The sequence below is a fragment of the Rhinoderma darwinii genome, chromosome 7 (genome assembly GCF_050947455.1).
Source record: "Rhinoderma darwinii isolate aRhiDar2 chromosome 7, aRhiDar2.hap1, whole genome shotgun sequence".
Classification (NCBI taxonomy): Eukaryota; Metazoa; Chordata; class Amphibia; order Anura; family Rhinodermatidae; genus Rhinoderma; species Rhinoderma darwinii.
In genome coordinates, this window is record NC_134693.1 from 132,816,676 (window position 1) to 132,836,475 (window position 19,800).

Consider the following 19,800-nt stretch of genomic DNA (forward strand, 5'->3'; position numbering starts at 1 on the left):
ATGAAGGATAGTCATCATAGGTCTAGGGCAGGGGTGCACAACCTGCGAACCCTGATGCCATTCTGTGCAGCCCCAGTCAGCTGTGGGACCACCATGTTTGGGGACTTTTCTCTGTTCGGCACTCCAGAAAGAAAGAGATGAAGTGATAGTGGCTGCGCAGAAGTGCAACTCTCTCCGTTGTAATTTATAGGAGTTGCAAAACGCGTCGCTGTTTCCATAACTCCCATAAACTGCAATGGAGATAGCTTATATGCGGCCAACTTGTCTCATTCTATGTTGAGTGCTGAACGGAGGAGCAGGGGACCCCCCCTTTTGCCAATAAGTGCCAAAAATGGAACCTTCACCTATCAGAGATTTTTGGCATATACTGTCAATATGCCATAAATGTCTCAGATGTGACTACCCCTTTAAATTTTATTGTGACCCTCGGCAGTAGTTTTATTTGACAATGTGGCCTCAAACCAAAAAAGGTTGTGCACCCATGGTCTAGGGTGACATGGGCAACAGTAATAGACCAACATTGGCGACCGGCATGTTTCATGCAATAGTTTTTCACTGTAACCTACCACGGGAGGTACACAGCTCTCCTGCTTCTTTATTAAATTTATCACAGCTCTGTGGGTGAAGTGGGAGCAGTTTTGAGTTTTGCTATGCAGCCCTATGATTTTTGTAAGTAGGGTTGCCCATTTGTGATGTGATTGGTTAAAAACCTGCACATGACCAATGGAGAGGGATTACCCCCTGTCTGGGGTTTAGGGTCAGGGTCAACCCTAACCCTACAAGCATATTTTGCAAAGATTTCAGTGCTACGATCCCCCCTATGGAGCAATTTGCACAATTAAAAGAGGGGACTCCTATCATTGTCTACAGTTCCCTATGTTTATTTCACAGGGGTTCAAAATGAGGACAGGTCCCTTTAAGTAAAGTAGAACTGGACCCATCCAGAATAATGGTAAAATATTTGGCAGAATAGTCGATGCAGCTCTGGACGGGCAGATAATCTTATAATACAAGGTACTTAATCATTGTGTCAGTCTGATCTTATCTGCGTAACTTTGCATTTCTTGGGTAAGATTAAATCATTTACTTTCCTTCCCTGTTTTTAACCCCCAGTAAAATTGAAAGAGCTTCAAAAACGTAAATAAACTCAGGTCCGAGATCATTTAAATAGTGGAAAAATTCTGTTGTGCTTCAGCCATCTCACAAACAAACCCGGCAGCGCTACAGGGGGTGCAGCTGGTGTTGCACCTGGACCCCATCACTTGGGGGCCCCAATGCTACATCAGAAAAAAACAGCAATATATTCAGGTTGTGTAAAAACGTAATTTTTATATTATACAGATTCTTGCACTCTGATCAACTATGGGGGAAAACAAAGTTGTCACCCATGTAGTGGTAGTCCCAGGTCAAGATTTTGCTTTCGGGCACAAGTACGTCAGCTTACATCCCTGGGAAAATATTTGTTTCTGTGCTAATTAATTTTATAATACATCTCTATAGGGATCGGACCTCTGATTTTCTGATACAGAGCTCCAAATCTCCTGCATAGAGAAAGAATAAAGATATCTAATGCTGGCTACCCGCTGCCACCACTAGGGGGAGCTCAAGAGCTTATTGCATACTGTCTATACATTCAACTCAATAATAAATCAGTATACAGTAAGCTCTAAGCTCCAAAAAAAACTTTGTAGCTGGACATACAAACTGTGACTCCACCACCATCACTTGTTCATCACAATATTTCCCAGGTTTACAGAATTCAGATGGGATCTGCCTTTCATAGTTTCATTGTGCAATAAGAATCAGTCAAGCAACCCGACCGATTGTAATTTACATGCTTGATTCCCCCCCCCCCCCTTAGGCTCCCAAATGGCAAAAATGCTTCCATCATGCTGGTTATTATTTTTTACCACTACTAAAAGATAAAAATATTGATCACAAATCTGGGCAAAATGACATTTAAAAAGGGTGTCTGTACTAAAACCTCTTAGTTATGTCTTGTTTTACACATAGCAAGCTTGTTTATAATACTATTAACGATGTTAGATTTGTAAATGATCGCACTGATCAGAACGCTATATGACCTTCATTAAATGTGTCAGTTTTGATCAGGGGTGCTCCTTCTTGTAAGAAGAGACCCCAATGATAAGGCGATCACAGAGTTTCCCACTGTTGGGACTCCCATCAACCAGATATGATCTGTGAAGAAATCAGGCAGCAAGTGTTCAATTCTTCTTCAGTGCCACCACAGGGGAAATAAAGTATTACATGTTGCCCTTGGAAATCAATGGGCTGTCCATTTAATATGTGGATGTGCCGCACCCTCCAGACGTTCTTTGTAGCCGCTTTGGCTAATAGATCCTGAATGTGGGACTTCCCTCTAATAACTCAGAAATCCTCAATAGAGTAATTTAAATTAATTTTCTAAACCAGACAACTCTTTAAAGGGGAAATACACTCATAAAGATCTGTCATAGATACATGTGGGAAGATCACATTGGTTAATTCTGGGATTTAGGCCCCATGCACATGAACGTATTTTTGAGGCCGCAATTCACCCGCAAATCTGCGGGTGAATTGTGGCCCCATTCATTTCAATGGTCCCATGCACACGATCGTGGTTCTCCACGGTCCGTGCATTGTCCGGGAGCCTGGACCGCAAAAAGATAGGACATGTTTTGTTAAGGCCCCAATTTTGCTATCTACGCTCGTTAAAATGAATGCACACGGCAATGTGCACGCGGGTGACACTCAGCGGCTGTCCAAACCGCAAATCACGGCCCGTGCACACCACTACGGTCGTGTGCATGAGGCCTTAGAGTCACCACTGATTTCCAGAATTGAAGGCTCTATAGATGATCATTCCGACTGGTTTCCCAATTACCTCCTTGCTGACATTTGACGTATACTTACATCATAGCCGGCAAGGGGAAGTATGGAGCGGGCACTCGGGCTGAGCCCGCTCCATAATAAGCGGGAGACGGCTGTATGTTACAGCCGACACTTCACTGCAATGATGGGGAACCCTGCTCGAGCGGTATCCTGCTTGTTTAAACCCTTAGATGCTTCGGTCAATAGCGACCCCAGTATTTAAGCTATTAGAAAGAAGAGGGCAGCCCCCTGTGATGTCCCATCGGCCCCCTGTGACGCGATCACAGTGTGCTGATGGTTGTCACAGCAGCCTGGGGGCCTAATGAAGGCCCCCAGGTCTGCCATCTTTGCGCTCCTATTAAGTCCTGCCAGAGGCGTGTCAAAATCACAATATACTGCAATACATAAGTATTGCAGTATATCGTGCAAGTGATCCAATGATCGCTTGTTAAATCCCCTAGGGGGACTAATAAAAAAAAAAGTTAAATATATAATTTTTTATGTACAAAAAAAACATAAAATATTAAAAGTTAAAAAAAAGGCTTTTCCCCCAAATAAAATCACAGCGCCAATAAAAGTCCAAACTATTACAATATAACATTATTTAACCCGCACGGTGAACGCAGTAAACAAAAAAAGGAAAACTGTCAGAATCACTGATTTTGGTCACTTCAAGTCCTACAAAAAATGGAATCAAAAGTGGTCAAAAAGCCTCATGTACCCCAAATTGTATGAATAAAAACTACAAACCGCCCCACAAAAAAACAAGCCCTCAATCGACAGAAAAATAAAAAAGTTATGGCTCTCAGAATCTGGTAACACAAAACAATTCGTTTTTTCGTTCTAAAAGTAGTAAAACATAAAAAGAACTATATAAATTTGGTATGGCCGTAATCATATTGATCAAATAGTTAACATGCGGGAAGGGGTTAAAAGAGAACTCACCCAACATCTGATAGGGGTTTTCAGCATCCTCCAACACCCCAAATTTTTCACGAACCTGAACCCTGCTTATGTCAGAAACGTACCCTGGGTTAGTTATCTATTATTGCAGGACAGAGTTAACTAGAAACTCCACCCAAACTTCAGTTTTCCATTTTAGGTGGTGTTCTCCTTTAAACAAGACACCCTAGTAAACTATCCCTGCCCATAAATGAAGAACTCAGACTAAAACTATATAATAAATTATTGGGTGTCTCTCTGATGGGAGGTACAATTTCTCTATGTACAGATGTAGCCATCTTTATCTAGACTCAACGCATTAAATACACAGTGGCAAGAAACTTAAGGGTATGTGCACACACACTAATTACGTCCGTAATTGACGGACGTATTTCGGCCGCAAGTCCCGGACCGAACACAGTGCAGGGAACCGGGCTCCTAGCATCATACTTATGTACGATGCTAGGAGTCCCTGCCTCTCTGCAGGACAACTGTCCCGTACTGTAATCATGTTTTCAGTACGGGACAGTAGTTCCACGGAGAGTACATAAGTATGATGCTAGGAGCCCGGCTCCCTGCACTGTGTTCGGTCCGGTACTTGCGGCCGAAATACGTCCGTCAATTACGGACGTAATTAGTGTGTGTGCACATACCCTTAAAGGGGTTTTTCACCTTCTGACAACTGTATAGGTCATCAGTATATCAGCGGTGCGGATCCGACACCCGGACCCTGCACCGATCAGCCGCTCCGGTGGCCTGCGGGCACCGGATGTTACAGCACATAATGCTATGGACGGAGCCCGGAAGCAGTTGGCTCCTTATATAGCATAGCGGCCGTGCTGCCGAACTGCAGATCTGCTTCTATTCACTTGAATACAGTACTGCTTCCGGCATGTACGTCCAAGGCAGGGTGGCACCGGACCAGCTGATCGGTCTGCGGTCCGGGTGTCGGACACCCTCAGATCATGTACTGATGACCTATCCGGATAGGTCATCAGTTGTCAGAAGGTGGAAAACCCCTTTAACTTGACTTTTTCAATGACCTTTTCAATATGTGATATCACGCTGCAGCAAGATATCAGAGTCAAGATAAACGTGGCTACATCGGTATACCTAGCAGTCTAATAACAATACAGGGATACCTCATACATTTTTGCTCAGGTGAATTAAACATGAATTTATTTATTTTTTATCAAAATCTGGGTGCTGCCAGTACCAGGGTAAAAATGGGTTAATCCACTGTCGTGCGAATTCATTTTTGTCGTGCAGGAGCCTGGCGCCCTCAGATGGCACGTGGCATTTTGTGTCTGTATTTTGAGATGGTGCAGAAAATATCTGTATTGCCAGCGTCTGCTGCACATTGTCAAAATGCCGTGTTTACTTCCACTCAGCGATCCCACAGTGGTATTGCCCTCAGGTATAAATAGCCTAGTCGAATATTGATAGGTTGCCCTCAGCGCTGCAGTCACAAAGTAAACCGTTCCAACTTCTGCTGAAGAGCGCGCCAAGGTGAAGTAGAGGATTTTTTTGTTAATTTGGGTGAAACTAAATTAGATTTGGGACACATTGCAGCAGCTGAGAACCACAACACCATCGTTATCATCACCCCCATCATCCTACCTGTTGGCCTTACACGAACAACAGCAAGTCGTACAATCCAAAAAGCAATTAAACATGAAGAATTAAAATGTAAAGCTGCAGTTTGGCGAGCCCGACGGCTCCTGAGGAGGCAAAAAACATTTCAGTTACATTCAATTTTATTATTTTACTATTTATTAAGAAATTAATGTGCCGTAGCTAGAAGCAACATGGAACCTTAAAGGGTTTGTTCAAATTTAGAAAACATGGCTACTTTCTTCCAAAACAGTGTCACACCTGTCTATAGGTTGTGTCTGGCATTCAGCTTAACCCCGTTCACTTAAATAGGGTAAAGCTGCAATACCAGACACAACCTGTGGACAGGTGTGGCGCTGTTTTGGAAGAAAGTAGCCATGTTTTCTAATACTTGACAGCCCCTTTAAGGTTTAATATCCCTCCTAGCTATGGCACATTCATTTCTCACTTAATAAAATAATAAATAATTACAGGCTGAGCCCGCACTATACACCGCATTTAATAGCTGACACTTCGCACTAACTAACTCCGATCCCAGATGTTTAGCCGTTTAGATGCCGTGGTCAATAGGACCATGACATCTGAGCCGTTTAGACAGAAGGAGGCTCCTCCGTCACCTCATGTAACGCCACCACACCACGATAAAAAATTTTAGTTAGCAGAATTTTAAAAAAAATTAACAAAAAACAGAATTGCTGTTTCTTGGTCACCCGAACTCCCCACAAATAATAAATTTTGAATAAAAAGTGATCAAAAAGTTACATGAACCCCAAAATGGAACCAATAAAAACTACTGCTTTCCCCGTACAAAAACAAGCCCTCACACAGCTCCAGCAAGAAAAAATAAATAAAAGTTATGGGCCTCCGAATATTTCGACACAAAAAACAAATTGTCTTTTATTTTGTAATATATTAGTAATTTTGTAGTAAAAAAATTATTTGGCATTATTATTTGGCATCGCCGTAATTGTATGGAATTACGTTTACATGTAGTACTTACTGAACAGTGAATGCCCTAAAAATTAAACCCAATGAAGGAATTGCTGTTTTTTTTTTCCCATTGCACCCCACAATTTTAATTAAAAGTTTCCCAGTACATTATAAGGTACATTAAATGGTGCCACTGAAAACTAAAACTGGTCCCGCAAAAAAAACAACTTCATATGTTGATGGAAAAATAAAAAAGTTATGGCTTTTGGAAGGGGGGAGGAAAAAACTGAAATAAAAAAAACTATAATGGCTGCAGCGGGAAGGGGTTAATTGTGTGCAATATTAGGCTCTATGGGCCTCTGCCTATAGGTATTTAGATGGGTTTCCCCATCAATTACATGAAATGACTGTGCCACAAATGTTTGATCATGGCGGTCCAGCTACTGGGATCCAGAGGAATAATTATCTGGGGTGCCGAGGCTGTAGTCACACCCAGACCCTGGTGTCTATAAGGGTTTAATGGCTAATGAGTCATAGAAGAAGACATCTGTATTGTAAATATTGTGTGGCAGTTAATGGGCCCTTTTACAGATTTTACATCAGGGGCCAGAAGATGCCTCGGCTGGGATCTCATCAATACTGAGAAAAAAGGTACCTGGTTCCCTCGATGCTGGTGAAAAAGTGGAAGAATAAGCTTCCATTAATGACTATGAGAGATTCAGAAACAGAGTGATCAGTGGCTCTTACTATGGAGGACCCAGTGCCTCCATGCATTACGTGGACAGCCTATTGATTTAAAAGGAAACGGTGTAATGCATCAGTTCCCCTGTGGTGGCGCTGCAGTAGAATTGAACACCTCCCTCAGTTGATCACAGGAGGTCAAATCAACAAGACATGATGTGATCATCTTATCATCAGGGTTCCTTCTAATAAGGGATTGTCCAAAGTAGACAAAAAGAACGGAGATACTTTATATGTCTATTAGCCATTCATTAAAACTCGCGAGGTTCATCTTAAAGTTCAAAGAGGGATTCCTTCATCAGAAGTCCGGGCACTAATGATATTAAAATATTCTATTTTATGAGAAAACGATGGTCACAGCCATCACGAGGAGGCATTTCTCAGCCGCCTACATTCATTGCTACCTGATACATAATGCAGAAAGGTCAAACAGCTTGAAGTGAAGGAAGTTTCAGCTGCGGCCATTCAAATGCAGACCGAGGCTCCGAGGAGAGATAGAGACGCACATGGCGATCAGCAGACATCGAAATGAATCTAAAGCGAACAAGAAAGTGCAGTGAACCGCACAGCAGCATCTCTCAGGACATTGAAGAAAATGACATCAGTATCACGCTGGAATCTGTCAGGAGGTATTGAAGTGAGCAAAGCCGGAAAAGGCCACTGCTGACGCTCATACAAGTAAACCCCACTCTCCCGGGATCGGTGGTCGAATAACCTGAAAATAACCAATATCCAACGGCCTGGAACAAACTTGTTTCCATTTAGAGACCATTTCTCTAGGGAGGGGGGTGCACACCGGGTGGAGTTGTTCCAGAGCACCCCACTGACAGAGAGTGCTTCACTTTATACTATATGTTTTACATTAAGAAAATTTATTTTTTTTCCTAAAATAGAAAAATATAAGGCAATTTTTTTTTTTAAGATTTTATGCGATCACTACAAAGATTCTCAGAGAAAAACAATATGGCTGCCATTGCAGCTCTCAGGGGAGGTGTCAACCTGCTCTCAAAGAGGGTGGCCCATCTGGATAACCCTTCTCTAAATACCTAAAACTGATCGGCGCAGGTCTATTAGCTGAATCCCTTTTTGATCAGCTGTTCTAGCCATTGAAGCTCCATGCAGCTGCTTATTTTCCCTGCAGCGGCCACTGTAGGAGAAATGTGGTATTACATGGCACCTATTCAAATGATCGCGCTGAGACCCCCAAAGTGGGTGACCATCTCTATTAGTGGCTCTCTGCTTTGGCTAATAGAGGGGGTCCCAAGCAGGTAACCCCTCTCTATAATGTCTATATGTTCTAAGGGCGGGTTCACACATGGCGGAATTTCACTTAAATTCCGCTGCGGACACTCCGCAGCGTTAATCCGCAGCGGAGCCGTTTCTCCATTGACTTTCACTTTAATTTAGCAGTGTTCGTTTACACGATGCGTACAATTCCGCTGCGGAGCATAGGCTGCGGAGCGGAATTTGGTGTCCGCAGCATGCTCTGTCTGTTGCGGAGCAGTGGCGGACTGGTTGCGGACTCATGGCGGAATTTCTCCATTGACTTCAATGGAGAGTCAAAATTCCGCAATGAAGTCCGCAGATCTTATGTGTGCTGCGGAGCGTATTGTTTTTACTACCATGACATTTCTTCATTCTGGCTGGACCTATGTATTTCTAGGTCTACAGCCAGACTGAGGAAGTCAATGGGGCTCCCGTAATGACGGGAGCGTTGCTAGGAGACGTCTGTAAATAGTCACTGTCCAGGGTGCTGAAAGAGTTACGCGATCGGCAGTAACTGTTTCTGCACCCGGGACAGTGACTACCGATCTCAATATACATGTATCTGTAAAACAAAATATAAGTTCATACTTACCGAGAACTCCCTGCGTCTGTCTCCAGTCCGGCCTCCCAGGATGACGTTTCAGTGTAAGTGACGGCTGCAGCCAATCACAGGCCAAGCACAGGCTGCAGCGGTCACATGGACTGGAGCGTCATCCAGGGAGGTCGGGCCGGATGCCGAAAGAGGGACGCGTCACCAAGACAACGGGCGGTAAGTATGAATTTCTTTGACTTTCACTAGGGAAAGTGCTGTCCCTTCTCTCTATCCTGCACTGAATAGGGAGAAGAGAAGCACTTTTCCTGCAGTCCGCAGCGGCCAGTCCGCATCAATTTTCTGCACATTTTGTGCAGATCCGCTGCAGAATCTGCAACGCAGATTCTGTGCGGCATTGATGCGGACAGTTGCGGAGGAATTCCGCCATGTGTGGTCATGCCCTAAAAGGGCATATGGACAGGAGTTCTTCTATTTGGACAACCACCTTATCAATTCGAGCCGCAATGTCGATCATATTGGTTGTCACTCAGCTTTACTGAATAAAATATTTAACAGATTGACAGAAGAAGATGAATCAGACACTGATATTTACTGGAGAGATTTCAATTGTAGGGGATTATACTATTTTAAGTGCTGATAGAGATAGATAGATGATTAGATAGATAGATAGATAGATAGATAGATAGATAGATAGATAGATAGATAGATAGATAGATAGATAGATAGATAGATAGATAGATATGAGATAGATAGATATGAGATAGATAGATATGAGATAGATAGATATGAGATAGATAGATATGAGATAGATAGATATGAGATAGATAGATAGATAGATAGATAGATAGATAGATAGATAGATAGATAGATAGATATGAGATAGAGAGATAGAGAGATAGATAGATAGATAGATAGATAGATAGATAGATAGATAGATAATTGAAATAAGAGAAATAGATTCTAACAAATATTTAACAAATAGACAGTAGAGGACGGCTCAGAGACTGATAATTAGTGGGTTTGTTTTTACTGTTTGGGGGGGATACTATGTAAGTGCTGACTGACAACCCTTGTGAGTGCTTCAAATTTCCGCCACATTGGTTGTCACCCAACTTTCCCAGAGACAGATATAACTTAAAACTTAGAAACCACTATATATTTTTTATTCACACCAGACACAAGTGGCAATCTTCAGGTGTCGCTCTCCATGGTGCTGAATTGGAGGCGCTCCCAGTGCAGGGAGGTAAACACACTCTGCTCATCTCTCCTGAATGTCCTCCCCTGCTGTGCGGAGCTACTAATGGATTCATCAGCTGCATCCTCTCACACAAATTAGATGGAAATTACAGATTAGCAATTATGTGTTTTGCCGCTTGCAGTTCTCCATAGAGATGAGGAAGAATAGGATCTGCTGGTGCAGGTTCTCCTGTACAGCCGGTAATGCACTGCATATATTAACATGTACAATATGCAATTGTAATTACTCACAGTTAAGATTCCTTTCCTCCAGTTAGGTGGCAAATGTGCATAACCCCATAGATACCGGGAGTATGTTTAGTCAATTAGGACTGAAATTAAAAATAGACCACAGTGAGGAGTCATAGGAATGATAGATAGATAGATAGATAGATAGATAGATAGATAGATAGATAGATAGATAGATAGATGAGCAAACACAACCCACTCAGCTCTGCTATGTTGCTGCATTCACTACATCCACCAGTTCCACTGATCTCTCTGTTATATTATATAGATCCCCCCTCACAATCATCTTTAACTTCAACATATTATTGCAAATCCTTGCCAAAAAGAAGTGCCTTATTATTCAGAGAATGGCGCAGCAAGGTGCGGGGTAATATTACCGCACATTTCTTTGAAGTTTTGACAAGTGAGCGCTCTGTGTAGGGCAAAACATCTGGGATTGTTCGAGCATCTGGTTCCCCATCGGACGCTGTTTCGGAGCAGCATCTGTGTGAGCGCACAATTTAACAAAACACTGAAGGATATATTGGCCCCATATGGGTTCTGGGGTCCCCCTCTGATAGTTATTAACAGGTTTTGCTGGTGTTTTATGAGAAGCCACATGGTGCTTATTTGTTTTATGTATTCCAATTACTATTCACCGGGCTTAGTGAAATAAACTGCTGCCTTTGTGTTATGTCTTCATGATATTTTCCTCAAGTGCTTGTTATCTCCACCATGAAGACATACATTAATTAAAAGGGGTTTTCTTAGCACCGTATCGTTTTACGTCCATCTTTCTGTGCTTATTTATTTCCTGATATGTCTTTATAGCGAGTGGACATCTGTTTTTCTGATAAACATCTTCAAATCCCCTACATAGGGGTAAATGATAAAATTCTATCTGCCTGCAGCCACCACTAGAGGGAGCTCAGTAGCTTATTGCATACAGATGTTTTATTACTGCAAAATAATGCCTAATGTATCCCTATGGGGTTGCATGAACCCGCACTGCATGATGGTATTATTCAAACATTGTATGGCTCTATCCTGTTGCACTATGTAGTAGTATTATTTGAGCACTGAATGATAGTATTATTTGAACATTGTATGGCTCTATCCTGTTGGCACTTTGTAGTAGTATTATTTGAGCACTGTATGATCGTATTATTTGAACATTGTATGGCTCTATCCTGTTGGCACTTTGTAGCAGTATTATTTCAGCACTGTATGATGGTATTATCTGAACATTGTATGGCTCTATCCTGTTGCACTTTGTAGTAGTATTATTTCTGTATGATGGTATTTTTTTTAAACATTGTATGCCTCTATCCTGTTGGCACTGTGTAGTATTTGTATTATTTGAGCACTGTATGATGGTATTATTTGAACATTGTATGGCTCTATCCTGTTGGCACTGTGAAGTAGTAGTAGGATTTGAGCACTGTATGATGGTATTGTTCGAAAGTTGTCTGGCTCTATCCTATTGGCACTGTGAAGATTTGAGCATTGTATGATGGTATTATTTGAACATTGTATGGCTCTATCCTGTTGGCACTGTGAAGTAGTAGTAGGATTTGAGCACTGTATGATGGTATTGTTCGAAAGTTGTCTGGCTCTATCCTATTGGCACTGTGAAGATTTGAGCATTGTATGATGGTATTATTTGAACATTGTATGGCTCTATCCTGTTGGCACTGTGAAGTAGTAGTAGGATTTGAGCACTGTATGATGGTATTGTTCGAAAGTTGTCTGGCTCTATCCTATTGGCACTGTGAAGATTTGAGCATTGTATGATGGTATTATTTGAACATTGTATGGCTCTATCCTGTTGGCACTGTGAAGTAGTAGTAGGATTTGAGCACTGTATGATGGTATTGTTCGAAAGTTGTCTGGCTCTATCCTATTGGCACTGTGAAGATTTGAGCATTGTATGATGGTATTATTTGAACATTGTATGGCTCTATCCTGTTGGCACTGTGAAGTAGTAGTAGGATTTGAGCACTGTATGATGGTATTGTTCGAAAGTTGTCTGGCTCTATCCTATTGGCACTGTGAAGATTTGAGCATTGTATGATGGTATTATTTGAACATTGTATGGCTCTATCCTGTTGGCACTGTGAAGTAGTAGTAGGATTTGAGCACTGTATGATGGTATTGTTCGAAAGTTGTCTGGCTCTATCCTATTGGCACTGTGAAGATTTGAGCATTGTATGATGGTATTATTTGAACATTGTATGGCTCTATCCTGTTGGCATTGTGTAGTAGTAGTAATAGTAGTAGTAGTAGTAATAGTAGTAGTAGTTATAGTAATAGTAGTAGTAGTAGTAGCAGTAGTATTTGAGCACATTAGCTTGTGTGATTTGGGTATTTTATGTTATTACTTGAGCACTCTATGTCACTATTATTTAGATACTATAAAGATATAAAGCCATAACCCAAGACAGAGCAAACCTTTGAAAAAACATAGAGGAAAACAAAGTTTTATTAAAGCTTTTGCAGCCACATGTCCAAAACCGCTGGCGCAGAGTCATTGCATTCCCTATGTCAGCCATAAATATGGACATGTGATCATTGGAATAATATGACTGGGATTAGAATTGTTACTGTCACTTCAAAGATGCTTCCTGTTGTTGTGTGAGCGCATTATATTCTTTGAGGGCTTCTACATAACAATAAAGAGAAGATGTCAGATTTATTAGAAGAGAGTGGTGAGGGGGGCAGTGCGTGTCAGTGGGACTTGTGGGTAGAATTTTTATATACCACTCTACTGTATACCTCAATCCCTCTCTCCAAAGCCCTAAACTGATTCTCCTCCACCTTTTAACATTAGGTCATTTTTAGGTCCAACATTCTGTGCGTTTTTTTTTTTTCCTTTTATATCTCTATATCGCTCACAGCTCGGTTTTTCTGATACGAAGCCCCAATTCTCCTTTATAGATAGAGAAAAATAAAGAAATGTTGTCTGTCTGAAACCACCACTAGAGGGAGCTAGTTGAATGTGTAAACTGTGTGCAGTAAACTCCTAAGCTCCCTCTAGTGGTGGTTGCACCGAGACAGAATTTTATCATCTTTCTCTATGTATATACATGGGACTTGGAACTACGTATCAGAAAAACAGAACTCTGGCCACCACAAAGATGCATTAACAAATTAATCAGCACAGAATGTTTAAACGCACACACACATTTTATATATATATATATATATATATATATATATATATATATATATATATATATATATATATATATATATATGTTAGGGATCTGCCAGGTACTACGTCTAGGTATACTCCTGGGATTAATCAATCCACACCTGAGGCCAGACCTGTTCGACTGACACCATCTCCCACCAACCAGGGTGGCAGGCTCAGGAGTGGGAGAGCCTATCGCGGCCTGGTCAGTCGGAGTTAGCTCCGCCCCCTGCCCTTTATTACCTGCTCTGTTCTCCTCCTCAGTGCTTGTAATTCTTCTGGATTCCTGGCCCACTGCTGCTTGCTCCAGCCTGCTTCTGCCGTGCTTCTGCCTTGCTGCAGTTCCGCTTAACCTGCTTTGCTTTGCCTCTGGCTTGCTTCCTGCTCCGTGTTCACTTGGGTATACTCCACTTCATCCTGGTCCGGACTACTCATTCACCGGCCCGTTTCCTCGCGGCGTTCCGTGGGCGACTGCCCCTTCCCTTGCCTGTTCCCTGTTTGTTCTCCCGTGCACTTAGACAGCGTAGGGACCGCCGCCCAGTTGTACCCCGTCGCCTAGGGCGGGTCGTTGCAAGTAGGCAGGGACAGGGCGGTGGGTAGATTAGGGCTCACTTTCCCTTCTCCTCCTTCCTGCCATTACAATATATATATATATATATATATAAACCTAATCTGTCTTATTAAGGGTCTGCTTTACATATTACTTGTGTCTATACAATGTATTGTATCTTAAAGCGCAACTCCAGTTACTATTTATATTAACGTCAATTGTATAATAAATTATGCTCAATATCGCCCCCTGCTGAATAAGTCTAGGACTCCATGACCACTTAGAATTCTTACAATAGTCGGAAGTGCCAATGTTTTCCCCCATAAGGAAAGATCAAGGTTGTGCAACTATTGTAATTTTACGACAATTAATAATTGCTGTGAAGCCCCAGTCTAATGCAAATAAAATTATGTTAAATAGTGGACATTCTTTTTGACAGGGTTTTATGAGATTGGGGCAAAGGGTCTGGTATTGCAATATTGCAATATTTACTTAAACTGCAATACCAGACACATCCTACGGACAAGAGTGGCGCTGTTTCTAAAAACAAAATCTGACCTTTTTTTTCCTAATCTCATACAACCCCTTTAATAATATCATATTAGACAAGAGAGCAGTGCAACAAGGATTGATATATACCTGGCCAATTTCATACCAGCTAAACAAATAACAAACTCTGCCAGTATAACTTTTGCTGCCGCTCGGTGATGGGGCACCTATTCTTGGGGAAGATTAGTTCATTAGGCTGCGAAATACCAGTTTGTCTGCTGGTGTCTTTTTATTTTTTTTATATTTTCCTCCTTTGCTAATGAACTGTCAAACAACGTTGTTGTTTTGTGAACACGATTCGTAGGCATTCGGGCAAACAGCGCCCGTTCTAATGAGCTCCTTGTTTAGGTGGCACAAGATAATCCTTGTGATTTGTGCTGGGAGACAGACACTCAATTTGTTCAGCCCCTGGACATCTGTCTTATTAAGGGTCTGCTTTACATATTACTTGTGTCTATACGATGTATTGTATCTTAAAGCGCAACTCCAGTTACTATTTATATCAATGTCAATTGTATAATACATTATGCTCAATATCGCCCCCTGCTGAATAAGTCTAGGACTCCATGACCACTTAGAATTCTTACAATAGTCGGAAGTGCCAATGTTTTCCCCCATAAGGAAAGATCAAGGTTGTGCAACTATTGTAATTTTACGAAGATTAATAGTCTAGTCTAATTTGCATAAACTGCTAACATGAGTGGGGGGAGGGGAATTGACAACTGGTCTGAGCATATATCTGGCTCAGAAGAGTAGCTTTCCTTTTCTTAAGCTCACTTAGTCCTGACACACCAAGCAGCATAGGTTTACATTAGATGCATTGAAATTGACAACATACAGACAATGAACAAGCAGGGAATGCTGGAAAACTTGAGCTCAGCAGCCTACACAATTTCGAATGCCGCTGTTGATCAGAATGAGCTAAATAATACAAGCTGTAAATCAGGGATCAGTACCAGATACGTAAACGGAAAATATCCTAGATGTAAATTATAAGATGGTGATCTAAGGTGGACATACTGTACACTTTATAAAGAAAAAAGACCTATCAGAAGAGAAGATCAACATAGGGAAATGCATTAATATTTGCTAATTGTATTATGTTTACCAAACTTTAACCAAACTTTGTCCTAGTTACCTAATTTTCTATAGTCACCATAAAAAAACAATGTCACTGTCTCTTTAAGAAAACAGGATACCCCAGAAAATCACATTAAATCCCTATCAGTGGAGAATATGAGGCAGGTTTAATGGTTGACAGTCAGGACGAGGCTCTGCCTATAGCTGGAGAATGTATATTCACTCCTCAAGACATTCTTGTCAAACCCAATAAGAAATATTGTATTCTTGGAAGGATCGAGTCATTTGGATGTTGTGCATTTCATTTTAAACAAAGTCAATTAGTGCGAAATGTTACCCGACAGTGGAAATAATTTCTTGGCTGGAGGTATCTGTGTCTTCTCATTGCAGACATTTCCCTTATTTCTGTTGTCAATTTGTGTTAATTTTCTGCCTAAAATTTACATTTTACTCTTAAAAAAGTTCTATTGCTTTGTTTCTTCGGATTTTGAGCTTATATTTTTTGCCGCATCTTAAAGAGGACCTGTCCCCTCTGCTAACATGTCTGTATTAGTAAATAATTGTATTGCCCATGAAATAACAATTCTGGAGCATCTTTTCTTAGAACTCCATGTTATTCCAATCCTCTGTTATTCCTCTTAGAAATGTATGAAGAAATCGACAACTGGGTGTTACCAGTTGGGGGTGTGTCCTTACACAGACTGACAATGTCCAATCAGTGCTGACAGAGTGAGACTGTGTAAAGACACGCCCCTCTGACAAGGGGGAATGGTAACACCCAGTTGTCAATTCATTCATACATTTCTAGGAGAAATAACAGAGGTACGGCACAGTGCAGAGTTCTAAGAAAATATGTTCCAGAATCGTTATTTCATGGGGAATACAAGTACATCAAAACCTCCCCAAAAGACCACCTCTTCGAGAAGACGACTATATGCATATTGCCCATTTTCTTTGAGAAGACCACCCTCTCTCGAAGACCACTTTTCAATGCAATTTTGGGTGGTTGTCTCAAAGAGGTTTCACTGTCACAGGAGAGGTGACAGGTCTTCCTTAAAGGAGTTGTTAAGTGATTACCATGGGTTGCCTTCTAAAACCCTTGGCGAACAGTTGATACTGCCGGTGGAAGTTACAGCCGGCCACAAACTTCCCTTACAGCCAAGGGAAGCCGCGGCCCGCCGGGCATTTTCCCTGCACGTCAGATGTATGGCCCTCCTTGTAATATATCGACAGCTAGAATCCACCAAAACGGGATCTGCTTTTACAGAGCGACTCTCCATACTGACTTTTAAAGGGGGGTACATGATGTCTATATGACCTAATGGGTGATATAGACAGGGGTTGACCTCATGAGACAACCACTTTAATGGAGATGACCTGTAATACCAAACACAGTCCATGGACAAAAGTGGCGCTGTTTCTGGGAAAAGAAGCAGATACTTTTTTACAATGCTTGATACCCCTTTAAAGTGACCAGGAGGTTGTTATGACCTCGGATGACATGAGCCAGGAACCTCCATAATAAGGAGTAATTAGGTGAACCTTGCAACGTTCTTCTCGTCTTGGGTATATTAGAAGTAAAAAAGGGTCACAAATAAAGATTTATTCTGGAGTGAACGAGGGATTTTTTTTTATCCATTTCAAGGAACAGGAATAAATGAGGAGAGATGAACCCAAGGAGCGCTTGGGTAAAGTGAGGAAAATGTTGGCGGCTCCTGGGTCCGGCCTCTGTAGGATTGCCGAGATTGTATTGTATTTTCTCAACTCCGTTTGTCATTTACGACTAACAAGCTTTAAAGGGGCAGCAGTAAACCTTAGAGGGGAAGATAGACAGACAGTAATTGCATGTCTTCTGTACCACAATGGCCTTAGACCTCAATCTGTCATCCTTTCTGGGCCTCTATAAGAAATAGAAATCAGCTGTCGCTGTTGATAAATGATAGCGTTTCAGTCTCTTCTTTTTTCCTTTTATGTATTTCTTTTTTTTTATTTCTCACCCAGGGGGATTCCAGGAAAGAAATGTGGGACCATAATCTTATCAGCCGAAGAACTCAGCAATTGTCGGGTTTGTATACATTTCTACACAATGTAACAAAAGAGCAGCGCATCAATGTTTGTTTTACAATGGCGTGTGCTGACTTAAAGGAACATTTAAGGCAAGACTGATACACTGTGGTATACTTTGTGCAGGGACTAAGGGGGTGGAGCTTGACACAGTGACTCTCTCTCTTTGGTGTAGAATCCCGTGTCATGCTTCACCCCCGGAGGTCCTGCTCTAGGTATAACAGTGTATCAGTTTTGTCTGGAGTGTTCCTTTAATTGTATTGTGTGCCCACTCATGGCAGGGTCATCTGGCACGGGCACTTAGAAATCTAAAGTATTAAATAATAACGTAGATATGAGTCCAACAATCAAACTGTCTATAAGGTGAAATACAGAAATGTAACCTAAAGCTCCTTGGCCCCAATGTAAAATACTTCACAGGGCCCATGATCATATGTCATTTACGAAACTGGTATCCTCATATGGGGCAGATGGACCTTTTGGGTCCCTTAAAGAGGCTCTGTCACCAGATTTTGCAACCCCTATCTGCTATTGCAGCAGATAGGCGCTGCAATGTAGATTACAGTAACGTTTTTATTTTTAAAAAGCGAGCATTTTTGGCCAAGTTATGACCATTTTTGTATTTATGCAAATGAGGCTTGCAAAAGTACAACTGGGCGTGTTGAAAAGTAAAAGTACAACTGGGCGTGTATTATGTGCGTACATCGGGGTGTGTTTACTACTTTTACTAGCTGGGCGTTGTGTATAGAAGTATCATCCACTTCTCTTCACAACGCCCAGCTTCTGGCAGTGCAGATCTGTGACGTCACTCACAGGTCCTGCATCGTGTCAGACGAGCGAGGACACATCGGCACCAGAGGCTACAGTTGATTCTGCAGCAGCATCGGGGTTTGCAGGTAAATCGATGTAGCTACTTACCTGCAAACGCTGATGCTGCTGCAGAATCAACTGTAGCCTCTGGTGCCGATGTGGCCGACACGATGCAGGACCTGTGAGTGACGTCACAGCGTGATCTCTCGAGAACACGTTATGTGTCTGCACTGCCAGAAGCTGGGCGTTGTGAAGAGAAGTGGATGATACTTCTCATCAGAACGCCCAGCTAGTAAAAGTAGTAAAAACGCCCCGATGTACGCACATAATACACGCCCACTTGGACTTTTACATTAAACACGCCCACTTGGACTTTTGCAAGCCCCATTTGCATAAATACAAAAATGGTCATAACTTGGCCAAAAATGCTCGTTTTTTAAAAATAAAAACGTTACTGTAATCTACATTGCAGCGCCGATCTGCTGCAATAGCAGATAGGGGTTGCAAAATCTGGTGACAGAGCCTCTTTAAGGCTCCAGGGCCTGGATGTGACTTCAACCTCTGCACCCCCTATAGCTACGCCATTGGTGAGATAACAAGCATTGTGGGTCATAGATAGAATTAAGCTTTCCTTCTGGTTTCCTTTGCTCTTGGATAGCCAGAATAAGGCAGCAGTTTATCAGTTGAAGAAAATGAAAACCCTTTAAGTATAATTTACATACATGTCGATGGAGAAAGTCTGTTGGGGGTTTGCTTTGGAAAATACCTCTTTGTTAGAAAGATCCCTTGACGTTAAGCTGATCAGAGGTTGTTCCATTGCCAGGATCTCACAGTGATCAGCTGTAATCTGTGGGGGGAAGCTACAAGTGTTACATTTTCCTGCAGTGCCCCCACAGGGGAAATTAAGCATTACACAGTGGTTAACAGTGATTAACACAGTCATGTGTTAATCGTGTAAAGCACAGACGTGTCAGGTCCTCCAGAGAGAAAGAGTTGCTTTTCCTAGCCACTCTCTAATTTTGACTAATAGTTGAGGGTCCTATACAGGCACCCACAATTATCAGCTCAGAATTCCCTAATAGGGTGTTTGAAAACTAGACAACCCCTTTAATGTGCGTTATATAATAATATGTCCTAATATTTTTAACGGGTTGTCTCACCATGATATCCCCT

General features: G+C 41.8%; 1 protein-coding gene across 2 annotated transcripts in view; it reads left to right on the forward strand.

Moving 5' to 3' along the window:
- The window catches only part of CPNE9 (copine family member 9), a 182,459-nt gene that overhangs the window by 117,617 nt on the left and 45,042 nt on the right, over positions 1–19,800 (forward strand). For both annotated transcript variants that reach the window (XM_075834080.1, XM_075834077.1), the window contains exon 8: positions 17,755–17,818. In XM_075834080.1, the coding sequence (XP_075690195.1) occupies positions 17,755–17,818 (64 nt within the window). The remainder of the gene's footprint in view (positions 1–17,754; positions 17,819–19,800) is intronic.